This window comes from Nicotiana tabacum, chromosome 2 (assembly GCF_000715075.1).
Source record: "Nicotiana tabacum cultivar K326 chromosome 2, ASM71507v2, whole genome shotgun sequence".
In the NCBI taxonomy this organism is placed as follows: Eukaryota; Viridiplantae; Streptophyta; class Magnoliopsida; order Solanales; family Solanaceae; genus Nicotiana; species Nicotiana tabacum.
Window position 1 is genome coordinate 115293522 of NC_134081.1, and position 20186 is coordinate 115313707.

General features: G+C 35.3%; 2 protein-coding genes across 5 annotated transcripts; one reads left to right on the plus strand and one right to left on the minus strand.

Moving 5' to 3' along the window:
- Positions 1–3476: 3476 nt before the first annotated feature.
- Positions 3477–10336, minus strand: LOC107779766 (chromatin remodeling protein EBS). 4 transcript variants are annotated; one of them, XM_016600250.2, is made up of 6 exons: positions 9938–10336; positions 8848–9190; positions 8653–8721; positions 7286–7424; positions 4295–4349; positions 3477–3941 (listed from the first exon to the last, which is right to left on the minus strand). In XM_016600250.2, the coding sequence occupies exons 1-5, from the start codon at positions 10008–10010 to the stop codon at positions 4323–4325; spliced, it is 651 nt and encodes a 216-aa protein (XP_016455736.1). In that variant the 5' UTR covers positions 10011–10336; the 3' UTR covers positions 3477–3941; positions 4295–4322. The 4 variants fall into 4 exon arrangements, with proteins under 4 accessions (XP_016455736.1, XP_016455737.1, XP_016455738.1 ...); XM_016600251.2 differs by having other exon boundaries at positions 3720–3944; XM_016600252.2 differs by having other exon boundaries at positions 3812–3947.
- A 3436-nt stretch (positions 10337–13772) lies between these two features.
- LOC107779767 (serine/threonine protein phosphatase 2A 59 kDa regulatory subunit B' zeta isoform-like) lies at positions 13773–19786 on the plus strand. Its single transcript, XM_016600253.2, has 2 exons — positions 13773–15463; positions 19038–19786. Exons 1-2 carry the CDS (start codon positions 14198–14200, stop codon positions 19425–19427), a joined length of 1656 nt encoding a protein of 551 aa, XP_016455739.1. The 5' UTR covers positions 13773–14197; the 3' UTR covers positions 19428–19786.
- Positions 19787–20186: the final 400 nt, after the last annotated feature.

Below are 20186 nucleotides of genomic sequence, written 5' to 3' on the forward strand. Positions count from 1 at the left end.
TCATTATCAACTCTAAGTACTCTAGATCCTCAACTGTAAATTATTGACATACAAATTTCCCTAGTTCCTCAACTGTAAAAGGATTGGGATACGCCTTTCACTTAGAAAAAGTATATGATAGAGCAAAAAAAAAGTATATGAAGAACAAGGAAAAGGAGCAAACAAGGTATGACAAATTCTATCTAATTTTGTTGAGTTAAACCAATCAATTAAACTATTCTAATTCCGTGATAAAAGTACGCCTGAGAAGCGTTTATCAAAAATATCTCGTTTCTCTTGTAAGAAATAAAATAAGATTATAAAAAATTTGAGAGAAATTTATTAGCAAAAACCAATAATAAAAAATTAATTAACAACTTTGCATCTAATTTCAATATAAAAATGTACATGAAATTGTAGTAAAATAGGCAACCAGCTTTATTGAATCAAAAACATGATTTTCAATATCAATTTAGATGGAATAACTGAATATCTTTAGCTCCAAAGAAATAATACTAGTAATTAACATTAAAGCAATTAGAATTGTCAGTTTGTCATTATTCCTCCAACTATGTCCAAATTGTTTACGTAACTAATTTTACTAAATGAATAAATATTTTACTTACCATTTTTTTGTTACTTTTAATTGCTTTTGAATGGTCTGATATTGTAAATCCGTGTATACAAGTCAAACCAAGTTAAAGAAAACCTATTCCTAGCGTATTTAGGATTGAGTTGTTAGATTTTCCTATATATAAAACATATTCCTAGAGTAATTAGGATTGAGTTCTCAGACTTTCCTCTATATAATCTAAAAGTTTATAGAAAAAAACAAAACAAAACAAAACATGGTTAGCGTTGGCGCGGCAATGTCGTTCATTCGCCGTGTAATGTCCCACCCTAACATATACACTCCCTACATTCGACTCCTTAGTAATTTTGTAAGTGGAAAGTTGGACGGACCAACTGCTGCTTCAGAATTGCAAACGCTGTTCAAAGGATACGACGATTTGCTATATGGATGTCGTATGTTCTTGCCTCCTCAATGTCATGTATCATTGCCTTTCCAACCTCGGGAATTCCGAAAGAACAATGTAGTCGCAGATATGGACAAGTTAAAATCTTGCATTAATTTTCAGAATAAATTGGAGAATCGATTCGCTGATAATCAAGGTGTTATTTGTGCATACTTGAAGATTATCAAGGCTTTGACAAAGAGTGAACTTTCCAATAACGAGGCTTATGATACAGTTAAGAAAATTTTTGGTGATGAAAACCAAGATTTGGTGGATGAGTTTGCGTCAGTTTTGAAAATTAAGAAGAGAAAAAAGGAGGAAGAGAATTTATCTTCACCAAGTAGTAGTAGTGAAGAAATCAAAGCCAAAAGGCAAAAAACTGCAGAGGAACGAAATATCTACATGCGAATGGAAGATGAGATGTTTGAAATTGACGTTCACTTGTCACGTATGAGAACAACTATGCAATCTTCTAAGGCTTTATTGAAAAACTTGAGGGACTCAACACAACAATATCAGATTATTAATATTGTTGACAAATATATCAGTGATGTGAGTCTCAGTTGCATTAGGGAAGAATACAAAGAACAAGGTTTCTTTATTATAAAAAGACTAAAGGAAGATCCGAAACATGTTTTACCCCGAATTTTGTCAAATTTAGAGTCCAAAAAGGAGGAATTGGTAAAGGCCAAAGAGAAGCTGAACAAAAGTTGGCGTGAAGTTCATCAGCAGAAAAAAATTTCTCTGTTAATGGCATCATAGATAGATGTTGTTTTGAAGTTATTTTGTTTATCTGAATATTGCTATTCTGGTTTTTTGCCGACGAATGAGTTGTAGATTATGTAATCAATGGATATATCGTGTTTTGGGAGTGATCAAAAATCACGTTTAATATTTATTACTGTAATTTTAACTATACACATCAATTTGATAGTTCATCAATTTCCTATTGAACTTTTCTTCAGTATTTTCATCTTAACTTTTTTATTCTTGTATTTTTCAAACTTGTTATAAAAACATGTTTCTTGAGCCGAGAGTATATCAAAAATAATCTTTATCTCACACAAGGTAAGGGTTAGGTCTGCATACACCGAATTTGTTGTTATTGTCAATTTCCTATTTAAATAATGACTAGTTTTTACGCTCAAAATAATTCTTACGAGGAATTTGGAGCAAAGTTGGATTGCTTCACAGGGTGTAGCCTAAATAGTGAATTTTTTGGCTGATTCCTTCAAGTTCCCAAGGTAGCTTGTGGACATCATATTTGTTCGCAAATAGAATATACATATTCAGATTCTTTTGACTTCTAAAATGAATATAAAAAATTTAAACCAACTTTTTTATACAAACAAGTGAGGATTCGTATAACCAACCCCAGCTTGGCGTAATTGTTGTTGTTGTTTAATTATTGAGTTTTGATTTGTGCTAGTTAGTCAGAGATTCAATGACAAAGTCATTGTTTAACCAACTCTTGTCATTAAAATTAAAAATTCAACATTTACTTCATTGTCAAAAAATGGCCAAAAAATAAGAAAAGAAATAGTATGTTTAAGATGGAGGCTATATTTATATTTATATTTATATTTATATTTATAAATAGAAATATAAGAAAGAAATTTGAAAAGTTGCCTTCTTTAAATATATTTACAATATGCAGTTGTTAGCAATTCTTAACCCCTCCCCTTGAAAACTGCAGTGTGATCGCATTTCTTCAATTACAATAGACTATATTACACCAAGTAATTACATGATCCGACAAACAAGCCAAATTGTGTAATTACCACTCAAATTCAATTCTCATGTGCCTCTCTACCTTCTCAAGATTAGGGGTGGGCATAGTTTGGGCAAACCCGAAATCCGAATTTTTTGAATTTTTGATTTGGATTTTCAGATTACGAATTTAATTTTGGATTTAATTTTAAAAAATTTTAAATATTGGATTTGGTACTTCGAATTTTTGAATATCCGAAAATCCGAAATTCTTATAACTTGATATTTAGTCCATTATCCATATGTCAATAGTAATAAGTTCAATACCCTACCCATTAGATATTATCCCATATTCAATATATTAATTACTAAGTTACCGTGAGAACACTTTTTATTTGGACATGATTTTACTATTTCTACTTCTTATCGGCCGTATTAATGTCTATTATATTTTTTTGACAATAATTTCATTACTTGAATACTTCATTTTGATAATTGAGGCTAGAATGAGGAACTTTTCAGACAATTTAACATGAATACTTCATTTGGATATTCATTTTTTGTAAAAAGAAGAAACATCTCAACTTATATGCTCAAAACCGAAAATTCAAAATATCCAAACCGATTAATCCAAAACCGAACTTAAAAAATCCAATCCAATCCAATCTGAACTTATTTGAATTGGATTTGGATTGTCATTTCTTCAATCCGAAAACCGAAAATCCAAAGAGAAATTTCCATATGCAATCCGAACGCCCACCCCAAATCAACTAAGTAGCAAAAATAACTTCATTTTCAGATGATGAAGCAAGCTCTCTGGTACTAATTTACAAGCATGTTGCCATGACCTAGATCAAGAGATCACCATCGGTCGACGAATTCACAGGAACATTTAAGTGAATTAGATCACAACTCAATTTTACCAATTTTAACCAACTCAATATGCATCTGCAGATTGCATTCTCCTATGTACCAATTGCTAGTGCATACATGGCCTTGGCGCCCCAACTCAGCTGGAGAGGCTAGCCTAGCCTGATCCGAGAAGTGCTAGTTTAAGTTGTTTGCTATTTAAAATAGAGATAGAGCAAATGCTATAGCGCTATGAAATAAGGACTCCAGAGATATTGCAACTCGAGATCAGGCAAAGTTCTTATTCGTCAATACGAAATTCTTGATCAGCATCAGCTCCTAGAGACTTGTCATCATACATCCAGCTTCCTATCTAAACCAGACATCCTACTTCTCCATTTTCAAGAACAATAGGGGAAGACACAGGAAGAGGAAAGTCATAATTATAAACTAAATAAAACATAGAAAAAGACACCTAGACTTAAAATGTTTATGATACTTTTACCAATTAGGATTAATCTTTTGGTAGACTCTGCAATATACAGTTATTACGCATTTAGGACACACAAATTGCATTCAGTTGACAACACAGTCTAGTGCATAAACTTTAATAAATAGCAAGTTACCACAGTAAATAATAGAAGGGTTTCTGGCTTTTGGAAAAAGGATAGTATCCTCTCAGTGCTATACAATTTGATAACACATACAACAATGCCAGAGCTAGGCAAGAAAATGCGTACCTCCTCATACTGCATCAAGGTCAGCTATTTATCTCTTCCTTCGCTTCGACTCCACCTAGCAATGGGAATACTGGCAGTTCAGATTAAATGGTTGCCAACTACAGATAAACTTTAATCAAGATTACAAACAAGAGCTTAAATTTCAATGATAGCATTGTCATGATGCAATCCCCTCGAGGAACCCCCACAGCTTTGGTTCAATGAAGATAAGCACATCATGGGTTGAGAGTTTGAATTCAGGCTTTGACAGTAGAGAAAGGCCTTTATCCACCGAGTTTCAAAGTTGGAAATAGTGGATTTCTCAGTTATCAAAAATAAAATGATGTGACTTGAGGAACATAGAAAGATGTACATGGATGCATATGTAGTTTTTTTTTAATTCCTATCTACATGTCAGCAGGTAATATTCCAATAAATAGCTCAACATATGATTATTCAGCTATGCCCATGCCCAGCCTATCTCTCCCCTCACCCCATATCCGCTTCTCCTTCTAACAGTCAGCCACTCATATCACCCCAATTACCAACCATTCTGCCACTCTATTAAACATTCACCGTTACAGGAAGATAAGAGATTTGAATCAACAACCTGAGAAGTCAATCAACCACCCTCCTTTACTTTTCCGTTAACAGCCATTTCTCTCCCTACCCTTAGTTTCTTACATTAAATGTCACTGCATAATCTACTCTTCTTCCCTCTTAATTCTTACATAAAGTACGATGATAGGAAGAAATATCGACATCAATTACCTCAAAAAAAAAAATACCTTAAGAAACTCGAGTCTCATAGGGCACAAGATCCAAATCTAAAATCAACTTTGACAAGCACTGGTTCAGAACTCTCCGTGTCAAAAGGGTTAGGGGGGTTGTTGGGGGGGGGGGGGGATTAGCGAGGTTTTGCCCACGTGGTTTGCATGTGCTCAGTGATTCCGTTTCTCCAAAATTATTGACATGCAAATTTCCCTAGATCCCTCAGCTACAAAAGATTGGATACCCCTTCGACTTCAGAAAAAATATATGAAGAAGGAAGAAGAGTGAACAATAAGGTATTACATGAAGCAACTCAAGAAATGAATTAAATAACATATAGAACATTCTACAAGTTAATACTTTATTGATATGATGGGCCGAGCCCCGTGTACGAGTTGCATGCCAAAGGTACATATAAAATATGAATGACCACACAACCAGCACTACGCTAACTGAAAAGCTTTTGAAAGTAGATATATTTATCCTGTTAATTCCATCAAAACTGTCCCAGGGTACATTATGGAAATCTACAAGAATCAGAAGGTGAGAATTTGTAGGAAGTGGAAATGAAATGCATGATTATATGCACCTAAAAACATCATATAACATGATCATCACTTATTGACAACCAGTCCTACAACTTCTGCTGGTGATGTCTAGAGCAACCTGATATCATTATGACATCAAACCTCACGTTCAAGTTAAAAGTTTACTGCTTACTTAACTCCTCTTATACAAAGCCTAAATATTTTTTCCTGATAGTGCAAGCTTACAGAGCCTGCGTATTTTATATGAAGCAAATTTAAAGCGGAAGAAATGAAAGTAATATGCAACTCTCTAGACAGCATAGAAGATTAGAACAATATCTAGGAGTTCATCTTTGAGATTTAACCTTTGCAATGATTCTTCCTTTTTTAATTATTTTTTATAAAGACCTTTGCAACAATTTACATCAGTTCCAAGGTACCAGAACTCCTATATATCTCCAAATAAGTTACCACAGACATTCTAAAAGAATCAGATACAGTACTCACAAGCTTGATTCAAAACCAAATGACACGACACCATACAAAGGGAAGCTAATTCTGCACCTTAGCGTGAACATATGGTTAGTGAAGCAACAATTACCGAATACCCCAGATTAATGTCACATGTAATTGCCCAACTTTTCCTTCTGAATTATTCTAAATATATGCCATTTTCCTAAAAGAGTAACCCCCCCCCCCTTCCCACCTTATCAGATCCTTCTCCAATACCTAAAGACTAATTAAAAAACAAATACAAAGGTAACTTCTCTTATATGAGCATTTTCAGTCACAAGCTTGGATAAAAGAAGAGGGGTTGAGGTAGGTTCATGGCAATCGGAAAAATAGTGGCTAGTTTGAAATTGAGGCAAAGTTAATTCATTGATTAAAGGTAACATGGATGTGATACTAGAGACTTACACTATTTAAAGTCATAAATCTCTCAAAAGTTAACTTTATCTCAGCTTTATACCTACTTTTATAACTTATCTTCATGCCATATCTCATTCCCAAAGTCCAGCCAAATAAGGACACTTCAAAAGGGAAAGTGGAAATTTTCTTTATGTTGGTAAAACCTAGTGAGATTCTACCCAACCAATGTACTTCTATTGTCAGTGAAAGCAGTTCCTAATTCTAAAGGCTATCTTACTACTAATAGCGAGTATTTTGAGTAATCCCACTTGTTAACTATGGTGAACCTATCTGAAGTATGACATAGTTCCGCAGGATCTAAGTTCATGTTATCTAAGTTGTCACATAGGCCTAAAACTTGCGACATTCTCCATCCTCAGGTCATCCATGTTTTGAACCTTTTTCTTTCCTTCGAGGAACTCAACAGCGAGAGATTGAAACCAGCTTAGTTTGGTCACTAGTTATTGATTGTATCAGTAGCTCAGTGTATTAAATGAGCAGGTAACATCATGACTTAGGAGATACCCTTTCTCAGGTCCGCTCCTCCTTTCACTCTAATAGAATCTGATATGTTAGATATAACCAAACTAAATATGCGCCACTTACTGAGTGCAACCTTCTCCGTCCAAAATTATCCTCACATCAGGCCACACATAAGAACATAGTGCAAAAAGTCCACCCACCACCATTACCCTCTCAATCACAAACAACAACAGTTTGTTAATTGACTTGAGACACAACATCTGCAAATAATACTAATACTATCATGTCAAAGGTTACCAAGTGTGTGCAACAGAAATTTTACCTTTGACTCAACAGGTGGTGAAACATGAAATGAGCTCAAGGGACGTTTGCCATCATCTTCTGAGGAACAGTCAGAACATAAGAAATGCTCTAATTTCTTTGCTTCTTCAATGGTCATACCCATACAAGAGGGATGGAACCTGCAATAAAATTGCAAGGAAAATGAGAAGACTTTCTTATAGACACAGTTATCAGATAATCATAACACGGACAATTAGATTAAGATAAACAGACTTCATAACAACTCAGGCCTCCTAACATACAGATGCTGAATAATGCAGCCATTTCACCCAAAGCCAATGGAGGCAATTAAAAAGACGAGAACATTTTCACTTTCCCTGATTCACATTCCACACCATACTGATGAAGTTACACTTCCTTTTTTTAGTTCTATGCCATATCATATAAACAATACAGTCCTCAAGTATTGCTTAACCAATGTGACGTTGCTGAACTCATCATAGAGCCTTGAAACCACATGTAATTTTGACATACAAGATTTCTGGCACCATCAGAGCTTTGCATCCAATTCATAAGATATAAAGACACCAATTGGATCTAGATATTTTAGTCAATCATTTTAAACTTAACGTAAACTTGTCACTTTGTCAGGACCCATGTGTCTTCTACGTGGGCACTTGGCAACAAATCCAGATTCTGGTGGAACTTCCATATGATATAATATTGTATCTGTATACCTAATAATGCCCCACAGCAATATTTTTCACTTCAGCAATGACATGGACATAGACGGGTACAGTACATATGTATACACATGCGTGGGTGATATCAGCATTCAAACTCAAATTTCTTATTTAAGTTTGCCTCAACTGGATTTTTAACAAAGGGCAGTCGCAGCTCGAATTTACATGGATCAGCATTTCATGCTTACATGATACACAGGAATTTCATCTACAAGACTACCTGAAATGCAAGTAAAATATCATGACAGTTATAAGTCTGCAAAATGTAATATTTATGTATGTTTGTTGTGCACCTGATTGAAATAGTAAGATAATGTAGATAGTGGACAGTTAAAAGGCAATACAATTTAACAATCCACTTTACAAGATAAAATATGCACGAACGAACCAACTAAACTTGCCCCGTATGCTGATATACGAGAAAGGGGGAAAGATGCAATATTTGTTTCCTTTTCAAGCTTTGAGTCCTTGATGCGGACTGTATATTTATTTGCCTTTTTCGCTGCTTTCGATCTAAACTGAAAGTAATTGCACATATAAAGATATCCTTTTATGTTCAACTAGAGCATTAAATGGAGCTATGCTTGTTGACTTCCATGCATACAAGCAAAAAAGACATGTTCATGTGTAAAGGAGATTAATTTTGTCGACATTGTCAGTTTACCAGTCTTTACATCCTTCACACTGCACCATCAGATCATCAGGGTTGTAGGGCATCTCACATTTACAATACCTTCAAAATAAAAACATCCCAAAGTATCCAGGTGTTAGTAAACACTACGAGCATAACTTTCAAATTCAAAACTAAAAATGCAAAATATAGCTCTCATGTTCTGGAGCAAAGCTAGTAGAAACTCACACAGCGACGCGGTCAGGAGTAAATCCCCCTGTGGCAGCTTTGTACTCGAACCTACAAAAGTAATCCTCAGGGCCCACATTCTCCAATTTGGTGTAGTTCTTAAAAGAGTGCACTATGCACTTCCCTTCAATGGTGTGTGCACTTTGCATATCGAAGTGATCTGACAAGAACAGCTCTTTGGCCCCATGGAATTGTCTGCGACCACCAATAGACTCCTCAGGTCGGTAGTACCATCTAACTTTGACCTTCACATTGTTCCGGTGATCAGACTCAAGCTTCTCTACTCTTGCCACGTACGGAGGTTTATCAGAATCAGATGGTCTCATCAACACACAATCACCAGCTGAGAAAGAAAGTTCAAAGCAGTTTAATTTTTCAGTCTAACGACCTCCAACAATCGAAAACTTAAATAACTGAAAAGGACTGTGCGCGCGGTGAGGGGGGAGGGGGGTGCAAATGCTAATATTTAAGAGAAGAAAACGCCCCAAATCTCATCAAAGTCCACAATACACAAAATATGTGTGCTTTTCTTTTGTGTGTGTATTAGTACAACAACTACACACTGATCGTAGAAAAATTAAAGCAAAGTTAAAGAATGGCCAAACAATTTAGGAAGGCAAAGCCCAATGAGCTACAAATAAATGCTTTACAAAAGGCACTCAAGGGTGTGTCCTAGTAGTTAATGAAGTGGAAGGAAAACCATGTGGTTCCAGGTTCAAATCCAAGTAGAGGCAAAGCCCAAGTCTTGGTGGCCACACTTATTCGGTACATATGCTGGTGGTAGGTAGTCGAGGTGTATAGAAGCTGGTCCAAACACCATATTCATAAAAAAAATTGCTCAACAAAAAGATAGTACTAATAGACAATCTATAATACAAAGCATAGAAGGGGGAAAAAAAAGAGTATTACTTCAATGAGACAAAGTAAAAATCTTGTAACACCAAAAAAGGACCAACTTTATCCTTCTTTGCACATAACAAATCAGATTACCAAAATCCAAATTGATCAAAACAAGAAATAAATTAAACACAAGCACAATCATAAAGGTACAGCAATAAAGAGCCGGGGGAGGGGGGGGGAGGTGTATTACGTCTAACGATTTTGTTGGTGCCCTTGATAGAGTAAGAATCAAGGTCTTTTTTTCCAGGTTTAGTCTTAGCCATCAATCTTTCAGCTCAGTCTTCAAGAATAAACAAAACCCAGCAATAAAGACTCAATCTTTTTTTCTTTTTTTAAGTGAAAATGAATGACCCACTAAGGAAAATTTCCTGGTGATGACAACTGTAAAAATGGAAATGGATAACAGTTGAAAAGCTCCTTTTTAGTAGAGAAAGAGAGGAGCAAAAACCCTAGTTGCTGGAAAATGGGGGGTGGAGAGTAGAGCATAGGACTGGGAGAGAGAGAGAGAGAGAGAGAGAGAGAGAGAGCGCAGGAGAAGGGTCGGAGACACAGAGGTTTTGTTCCTATACGTGCGACAATTTAGGACCGTGCGTCCAACCCCTGATTCAATTGTATTTATGAGATATTTGCACTTTTTACCTATAGGGTTTTTATAATATCGAATATTCCCGTTTGAGTTTTCTAAAATTATTACCCTGGACCATTTCATATTAGATGGATTGAGAGGTTAATGTGTGTCTCAAACTCCTAAGCATATTATATAAGGAAAACTGACACTAAATTTGAGCGTTTTAAGAATATTCCCTTCAGGGATTAATCCTTTACAATATATGAAACTTATAGAAAACATAAGAGAAATATACATTATTACGATAAGGAGCGGTCCGACGAGTTTTGTGGCCTAAAGCCAAGCTTTACGAAGGGCCTTCATTTTTTTTTAAAAATATTTATTATTTGAAGTCTATTTTTCTAGCGTTTCTTAAATACAAAGTTATTAGTAATATTCTTATAATCAATAACTCCTAATAAGTCTTTCTTAGTTGACAATATAATTAATCCATTTAACCTTTCTTGAGACATTGTTGATCTTAGGTAAGATTTTATCAAATTTAATTTTGAAAATTTCTTTCAGCTGAAGCAACGGTAACAAGAGTTATTAACATTATTCCATGAGTAATATAGGCATTGGAAAAAGAATCAAATCTTTTTATTTGACCGAGTGTATCAATTAAATTGTTATCTTCTAATTGTATTATTTTTCTTAATATTTTTAATTCCGAAAATAAATCTAAACTATCAATATCAAATTGATTATTATGCTTTAAGGAACATTCAAGATTAAGGCAGTATTTCCTCAAATTTCCATTATATAGTGATCTTAATTTTTACGCTAACTAGAAACCAAAAATATTTTCATATGTTTCGAATTGGTCAAACCTATTTTGAAGTAAAAAAATAGCTTTGTCTACTATGTATAAAGTAATCAACTCCAAAGGACTATTCGAAAGATTTTGAGATTTTATTATCAACATTCTTATTAAATTGTTACTTCCTATATATTATACGTTTCTTACGAAATTCGGGTTCGATATTTATTTCAAGAGCAATTTTCGTGGCAGAAATCATAGCAATTGCAAATCCTTCTTCTCTATAATTGTTAAAGAAAAAAATCAAACATTTTCACTTAACGTAACATTTTTAAAAACTTATACATAACCTATTAGGTGTAAACAAAAAATGGAATCCCCACAAATGTGGGGCCTAAAGCAGATTTACTTGCTTTATGGATTGGTCGCCCCTAGTTACGATTCGCCACCCCCCACAAGGTTGTAAGTATTTGAAATTAGCTTAATATTGTTCAATTACACCTTAAATGATTATATTTTGTCTCTGGTAAAAAATATACCGCTAAAAAAGCGACAACAAAAATATAAATAAAAGACAAACATATTTAATACATATACATAAAAGGGTCAAAAATGACCTTAACGTATTGGAAATGGCTCAAGTATGCCATCCTTTCACCTATTGGACCATAAATGCCTTTAACGTTAATTTTTTTACTACAAATGCCCCTCCTTCTAATAGAACTATGACATGGCATACGTGGGGCTTTACATTAAATACGTGGCACTGATTTATTGGTACACATAAAGCTATCAAACCCAGCACAAATAACCCCACCCATTTAGACTAACCTTAAACCCAAGACATTTTATCTCAAACCTATTTTCCATCTGAAGATTGAAAGCCATTGTCACAAAAGGTTGAAATTCTCTTGCACGATAAAAGAGAAGGTTTAAGAAAAATTTAGAGTTATACCCTTTTAAATTTTTATATTTTTCTTCTCTTTCCTTTTTTTCTTTTGTTTGAAGTGATTGTATTTTATGTTGTTGATAAATTATAGATACTTCAATTTGGTTTCTAATTTAGCGACGTATCTTTTAATTATTGGAATATCCAAGAAGAATAGTAAGAGGTTGACATCCCTTAATATATAAACCCTCTCACTATATGAGTAAAAATCAAGCGTAAGTTCAATTCAATAATTTATTTACTCATTCATAGTATTAAACATTTGATCTCACGTTTATTCATGAATTTTTCTCCGGTATGTATATTCATGAATTGTAAAATATAAGCGATGGAATGTAAAATTAGAATGAAGGAAAAAATGGGGAAAAACAGTGATTGGAAGCTACAAAAATGGATAAAGATTCACCATTCATAGCGATAAAAAATCTTTATCATCTCCTTAAAACTAAGTTAGCATAGAAAGAAAACCCCTTTAGCCCATCGACAAGTGACAACCATGAAAAGTCTCCATCACTTTTTGAGTGTTGTTTAGAGATAAAGAGGATTTGGTTTTGAGGAAGATGAATTATTTTTCGAGAGGGGTTGATTTTTGGATTAGTCTTGTGTTATTTATGTTGGGTCTAATATCTCTATGTGTACCAATAAACCAGTGCCACCTATTTGATAAAAGCCCCACATATGTCGTGTCATAGTTCTGTTAGAAGAAGGGGCATTTGCAGTCCGAAAATTAACGTTAAGAGCATTTATAATCCAATAGGTGGAAGAGGGGCAAATTAGAGCAATTTTCAATGAGTTAAAGGCATTTTGACCCTTTTCCGATAAATATATTACAAAAGTGGAGTAAACTTAAGCAAATGAAACTAACGATTACAGATATAAAAGAAATAATGATGCTCTTTGATGTTTACTCGAAATTATGATATGATTGTATGTATATATGTGAATAATAGAGCAATGTCATATATTAGTGAAAGTGAACAAACATATGGAATTGCCTGAAAAATATTAAAACGAAATAAAACTTCAAAGTTTATTTCTTTTGGTACATTTCAAAGTCATCTACTACGAGTCGGGCTCTACAATTGTCTAATCCATCCAAATTAAGTAAAAATTGTACGGTCTAGTCATTTTGTATCAATTTTTGAAAAATAATTTGTGTTCGAAAATTTGTTGAAAAACAATCACTTTTAACAACGAAACACCATAATAAGTATCGTGGGTTTTGAACGAATTTTAAATATACAGATATTTTCAGTTACTAGTCCAAAAATAATTATTTTTGTAATTTCGCCAAATTAGCGGGTTGGACTGAAAAAATATTTATTAACTCGCCGATCCTAGTAAATGCTTTTTAAAATATCTTTATTCAATTAAAAGATTTTCTTTTGTTTAGAGATTAAACATATTATAAACTAAATGAACAAATGAAGAATAATATCGAGTAGAACCGATTAACTTAAATTGACAAATTAATTTACTCAAGTAAATTCGAAATGAGTTTAGTCATAATTCATTCCGTATAAATCCACCCATTTGACATCTTTAGTCAAACATAAATTGACTAGGCGTAAATAGGCAACCTCGGAGCACGAATAGCATGAGATAACTTGTCTGTTGTGGGCCCATCTTGTGAACATGTGGGCCCTTTGACTAATTGATTTTATCTTTTAGTCCCACTATTATGTATTATTGCACTATTCCTTTTCCTCGCCATATTTTCCTTCTTTCTTAAAAAAATTTAGCTCATATTTCCCCTTATCACTCTCCATAGTTCAAAATTCTAGGGTTTTGCAAAATTCAAATTCCGTCCTGTTCTTCTTCAATTCGCCGATGGTCAACTCCGCCCGCGGCAAATATAGCGGCAAAAATGTATTGTCAATTTCCGGCTTGGGAATTCGAGCCATTTCGATAGCTGATTTGAATTTCTTCATTAACTCTTCAAAGGTATGACTTAAGCCTATGGTCTGTTTCAATTTATAGGAAATTACTTTTGTGCCCTTCCATGGCCTTACTATGGGATGGACAAATTCCGATTTGAATCCACAGAGTTGCAATTTTTGTGGCTTTTATATGCACATTTTGTGTAGTTCAAGTGTTGGTAGTATTTTGTTTTTTGCTTGGGGTTTTTGTAGACATGTTTAAGCAGATTTTAGGGAAGCTTCCTCGGAAGCCGTCAAAATCATCATCATCATCATCTAACAGTGACTCGAATCATAGTGAAGTTTCAGCATTCTCATCAGTGAACTCAAATTCGAACTCTAATAGTAGTAATAAATCAAAGGGCTCGGGAAATATAGGGAAAATGTCGAATTCAACAAGTTCCGGTGTGTCTCAGCTTGCTAGCAATGGGAATCATGTCCCAGTGAAGCCGAATCAAGGGAAAAAACCTTTTCGGGTTAATGAACTGGCTGGAACCTCTGTTATGAACTCCATGTTATCCTCCTATGAGGTTCTTCCAAGTTTTCGAGATGTCCCAAGTTCAGAAAAGCAAAATCTTTTGATTAAGAAGTTGCAAATGTGTTGTGTACTGTTTGATTTTGGCGACCCTACGAAGAATCTGAAGGAGAAGGATGTCAAGAGGCAGACATTGCTTGAACTAGTTGATTATATTTCATCTGTGAATTCCAAGTTTAATGAAGTTACGATGCAAGAAATAACGAAAATGGTTGCTGCCAATTTGTTTAGGACATTTCCCTCGCCGAATCATGACAATGGGCTACTGGATATGTTTGATCCGGAAGAGGATGAGCCCACTATGGAACCCTCGTGGCCTCACCTTCAGGTTGTTTATGAGTTTCTTCTGCGATTTGTGGCTTCATCAGAGACGGATGCCAAGCTTGCAAAAAGATACATTGACCACTCTTTTGTCTTGAGATTGCTTGAACTGTTTGATTCAGAGGACCAACGAGAGCGGGAATACTTGAAGACAATTCTTCATCGCGTATATGGAAAGTTCATGGTGCACAGGCCATTTATCAGGAAAGCCATAAATAATATATTTTACCGCTTTATCTTTGAGACTGAGAAGCACAATGGAATAGCAGAACTATTGGAGATCTTGGGCAGTATAATCAATGGATTTGCTCTCCCTTTAAAGGAAGAGCACAAGCTTTTTCTTGTCCGTGCACTGATTCCCCTTCACAAACCTAAATGTGTAGCCATGTATCACCAACAGCTCATGTATTGCATCACACAATTTGTGGAGAAAGACTGCAAGTTGGCAGACACTGTGATCAGAGGACTTTTGAAGTACTGGCCAGTAACCAATAGTGGCAAGGAGGTCATGTTTCTTGGTGAGTTGGAGGAAGTTCTGGAAGCTACCCAAGCTGCAGAGTTTCAACGTTGCGTGGTCCCTTTGTTCCGTCAGATTGGTCGTTGTCTCAATTGCTCGCATTTTCAGGTATTATATCCTGGTCCTCTTGATTCCATTTTTTGTTAGCTTGAAGTTCTCAGTTTATGTTGGGGTTGGTCCCTGTTTCTACCTCCATCTTCTTGGCAATTCATACTAAAAAATCTTTCTGGTTCGGTGCTTCGTTAGATGAGGGAACCTATTGTGGGTTTCCCGTGCTTTACAAATTCGCAGGTGGAGTGTGGGTTTATTAAATATTTGGAGGAGAGAATAATGACTGATCTCTTCCGTTATTGAATTAGCTGAGCTAATAACAAATTTGCTACTGGATTGAGATTGTTTTTTTCAGTAAGTTTGTCTCAGTATCTGCATGGAGGAAAGTATAATTTCACTGTAGCTTAATTCGAAAGATAACAAAGAAGAAATACCACAAATGTGGTTTCTTGAATGATAATAAAGAAGAAATGACGAGGTATTCCAGTTGGCGAACTGGTCATGTCTGGATGAATGTGAAACATTACGATTAAATAACGGTATATGCTTATTATTGCTCATGTTATTCTTGTTTTTCTTCTTCTGTTTCGGTCTTAAAAAAGTTTTGTTATTACTTTCTTTTGACGGGCTGATGATACACATACCGCCACCATTCCTTTAGTTAATATCGTTTTTTTGCTTCGATTGGAAGACCTATTCAACGTTCAATTTGACCAGTCCATAGGTTTAGGAACCTCGTGCTGTTAGTTCTTTGACGAGCACATGTGCTCCAAGTTTTATGAGTGGTTTACAACCAGGGTCAGATTTAGGGTGGTAGAAGGGGGTTCAGGCTCGCTAGAAAATTTCACTGCACATATAAGGCAAAATTTGTTTTGTGCCTCTATATATTATATTTTGAATCCCCTTGAGACAACCCAAAAGCATAGCTCAGCGGTCAAGGGGTTCAAAACCTTTGTGAGGTGGCTGGTTCAATTTTCACTAGCCACAATCTCTTTTAATTTCTTAACTTTTTCTTTTTTGAACCCCCTTAGCGAAAATCCTGCATCCGCCCCTGCTTACAACTTACAAGTGATATATCATCAATCATATGAACGGAGGAGGACAGAAAGTGCTGTTGAGCTTCAGTTTAAATAGATAGATACACAACTGGGAGTAGTTTAGGCAATTAGGCTAAGTTTAAATACTCCTTAGTTAGAGTTGCAAATCAGCTGAACAGCAGATATATTTCATACCAAATTAGCAAATAGGCGGAGAAATTTGTGTCTAGAAGCAGAGTATAACCAGTCTACCTAGCAAGCATTGTTTACTGAAGAATGCATTAAAAATATTTGTGATTGCTGAAGTATAAAGGAAATGATCAGACTCAGTTTAAGCTCTCACATCTTGCCTCATCAGCTTGTCATATTTTAGGCACCTTATATGACACAGACACAGAAACGCAGGTAAACACACACACACGGCAAGTTTGTTCACGAGCTATTTGTGATGCCAAAGCTTCACTTATAGTTGCTTTTTCCCAATAGAGATCAGGTCTATCCATTAATCTTGACATGTTATATGTTGATGGATGGTTTCTGTAGACATTATTTACATGTTCTTAGATTTCCGGCAGTAGGCTAGAAAGATTGATCAAGGATGACTCACGGTTAAGGTCCCTCATTTTGAAGCAGAATTTAGGTATCAATTGCCCTTCACATTCCCTGGTGAGCCTGGTTATGGTTTCAAGAAGATAAGGCAAAATTCCTTTGTTGAGTTTCAGCTTGTATTTATTTTGACTTGTTAGCACCAACGAATACGATTAAACTCTTGTGGATTGTTTCAGCTCACAAAGTTTTCACAGGTGTTGGAAAGCGGTGCAACTTTGAGGCAGAAGCTAGAACAATTTACTACTACAGTTCTATAGTTGTTGCCACTACTATTATTGCTGCCAGTATGTGTAGAGTATTGTTATGATTGGCAATGTTTATTTTGGCATATCAGAAAAGAGGTTAATTTGTTATGCAGTAAACCAGAAAGCAGGTACGACAAAATGAGATGGAAGGTGTATAGCCTTTTGTAAATCAAAGAGGAAGCTGAAGGAGATACTTGCATGATAACTTCAAACATTGTCAATTCGTGATAAGTCATAACAAAAACTAGTAAGGGAAGTGTAAAAGTATTGCGTGCCGTGGGTGGATGATTAAAATCTATGAGGAAAAGGGACAGTAAGTAGTATTTGGTGTTTTCTCTTTTATTCCCGCAAAACTATATCTTTTAATGATTTATGAGTTCTGCAGAGCAACAACACATGGTCAGAATGCTAATCTCCTTTGTGATTTATGTGTTTAGCGACAACACATGGGCAGAGTGCTATCTCCTTTGTGATTTATGTTATGTCTCCTTGGTTGAGTTTCCTCAGCACTTTTTTGATATTCTCTAGGATTTAAGTTTGATAGAGCGTCTATCTAAGCGGATCATTGTTCCACCTATAAATGAAAGGCAAGGCTTTTATGTTGTTATAGTTAACTTGAAAATATAAATGATCTCAAAGAAAAAAGAAGTAAATGATAAATAAATGCTATTTCTAGTCAGATTGTGGAATTCCTTGAGTGAGAAAGATGAAAAAAAATTCTAAGACATGGTTGGAACATGCTTTACTTGTGAGTAGGCACCCTTTCCTTTTCCTAACAAACTGTTTCATGGAACCAAACAAAGCATTTATGATATTCAGGATTCATGCAGCCAAATCCAACTAACTAGGGATTGAGGCTTAGTTGTTGTATACTGTTTCACAGCTTTCGTGGTTGACAATTGTTTGCTTGACTTTCAAGTACTGGGTGTTTTTGGGGGGGGGGGGGATTCATGTGTAATGGAGGATTCATCACCTTGAAACACTTTAACGTTGAGATGCAGAGCTGGGATGTAACCTCTCGCCCTTTGGCCCTTATGTGGGTTATATGGACATAAAGAAATAGTTGAGCTCTTTGGCATGCCTTTTGCTTCTAGTTAGTTTTTGGGGCATCCATGAGGTCCAATTAGCATAGATTTTGGTGCAATTTTCTGCACAAGGTTATCTACTTTTCGTTTACCCTCTATGCCTTGGATTTCCCCCCACTACACTAATAAAATTATTACCTCATAAAAAGCCACTTTGAAAGGAAGATTTAACTTAGATAGCTTGGCTTGGGAATTGCGGCCTTCCCTGACTTTTTCCAGTGATCAATGTAACGAATACGTCAAATTAGTCAAATGCTTTTGCCTCTTTGTCTGTTTCATATTTTGCGCATGGTTCATTTCTCTTGTTCTGCTAAGATGTCCTTAATTCTTTAACACTGCCATTTATCAATTTTCCTGGTTGGTTCTGTATTATGATTCTAAGTCACTTATGAATTGAATTTTATTATAAATGGCTAGAGCCTGGAGGATAATTTCAAGCTGCATGTGTTCTTTGTTAACAGAATAACAAAGCAACCTAATCTTGTCTGAGAAACGTCAAAATACACACTGCCTATTTTTATTTGTAAGAAACCTCAAAATACACCTTGGCTATATTTCCTATTGGAAAAAGATTGTCAAGTTGTTACTTCTAGAATCATCATTTGCATAAGTCTATTCTGCTCTTGAATGTCTCCGTTTCCCATTGAATTGGCAGGTAGCTGAACGTGCTCTATTCCTGTGGAATAACGATCACATTAGAAATCTAATAATTCAGAATCGTGAAGTGATCTTACCCATAATTTTTTCCCCCTTGGAGAAAAACACCCATGGTCACTGGAACCAAGCTGTTCAAAGTCTGACCTCGAATGTAAGGAAGATCTTTTCAGATGCTGATCAAGCACTTTTTGATGAGTGTTTAGAGAGATTCCAAGAAGATGAGATAAAAAACAAGGAGACGCAGGAGAGACGGGAATTGACCTGGAAACGTTTAGAAGATGTAGCAGCTTCCAACTTTGTGAGCAATGAAGCTGTGCTCGTCTCTAGATACGCTTCTTCTGTCGTCATTGCTACCAGCACCAATTCACGGACAAATATGGGTAGTTGAAGAAAGCTTGCTTGCTAATCTAGAATTTACTATTTTCTACTAGTTAATGAACCGTAGATGTGGGCCCAAGAATTGTATTTTGTTACTTGGTCCCACATCCATGGTAATGAGCTTAGCCGCCAGAGAATGAAGGTCAAAATGGGTTTCGTGGATACCAAGTTTCTCTTATTTTTCTCTTAATTTCTGATTTCTTTTGGGGGCTGAGGAGCTGGTGTGCTCGGCTCATTGCTTTTGGTCCCATCTGCACGGGGTGTTTGTACTATAGACTTAAGGTGCTGATAGTAATATTTATTTGGTTATATTTTTTGAAAGAAGGAATATTTATTTGGTATATGATGCTCAATTTTGAATTTCAGCAATAGCATCTTGAGCACTACCAGAGTAATGTAAATTGCAACCCTTTTGAGGGACTGTCCCTGTTACAGGTGCAAATAGTTGATGAACTCCAGTGACTCTACAAAGTTTATTTACATGTAAAGAGTCCATCAACTCCAAACACTGCATATACTGCATAGTGGAATTGTATTCCAAGTTTCTCCGTATGCTTGTACGTACTACGTACTAAACCAGTTGAATATGCGAGTTTATGATATTTCCCTTTGTGGCTAGTTAAGTTAAAGAGCTTTATTGTTATTGTTCTATTGTTAAGAGAAAAAATCATAAGTCCTATGCTTTGCCAGATCTAGAAAAGATTAAGGAACATGTCTCACAAGTGCTTTACTAAAAAAAAATGTTATTTATATTTGACCTATTTCATTC

Bases quoted from the DNA above. Each gene is read 5' to 3' on its own strand.
- LOC107779766 (XM_016600250.2), bottom strand. From the start codon at position 10,010: ATGGCTAAGACTAAACCTGGAAAAAAAGACCTTGATTCTTACTCTATC. The intron at 9,191-9,937 runs GTAATACACCTC...TTTCTTTCTCAG, and splicing joins CACCAACAAAATCGTTAGAC to CTGGTGATTGTGTGTTGATG. The intron at 8,722-8,847 runs GTGAGTTTCTAC...TTTATTTTGAAG, and splicing joins ACTCCTGACCGCGTCGCTGT to GTATTGTAAATGTGAGATGC.
- LOC107779767 (XM_016600253.2), top strand. From the start codon at position 14,198: ATGTTTAAGCAGATTTTAGGGAAGCTTCCTCGGAAGCCGTCAAAATCA. The intron at 15,464-19,037 runs GTATTATATCCT...TTGAATTGGCAG, and splicing joins TCAATTGCTCGCATTTTCAG to GTAGCTGAACGTGCTCTATT.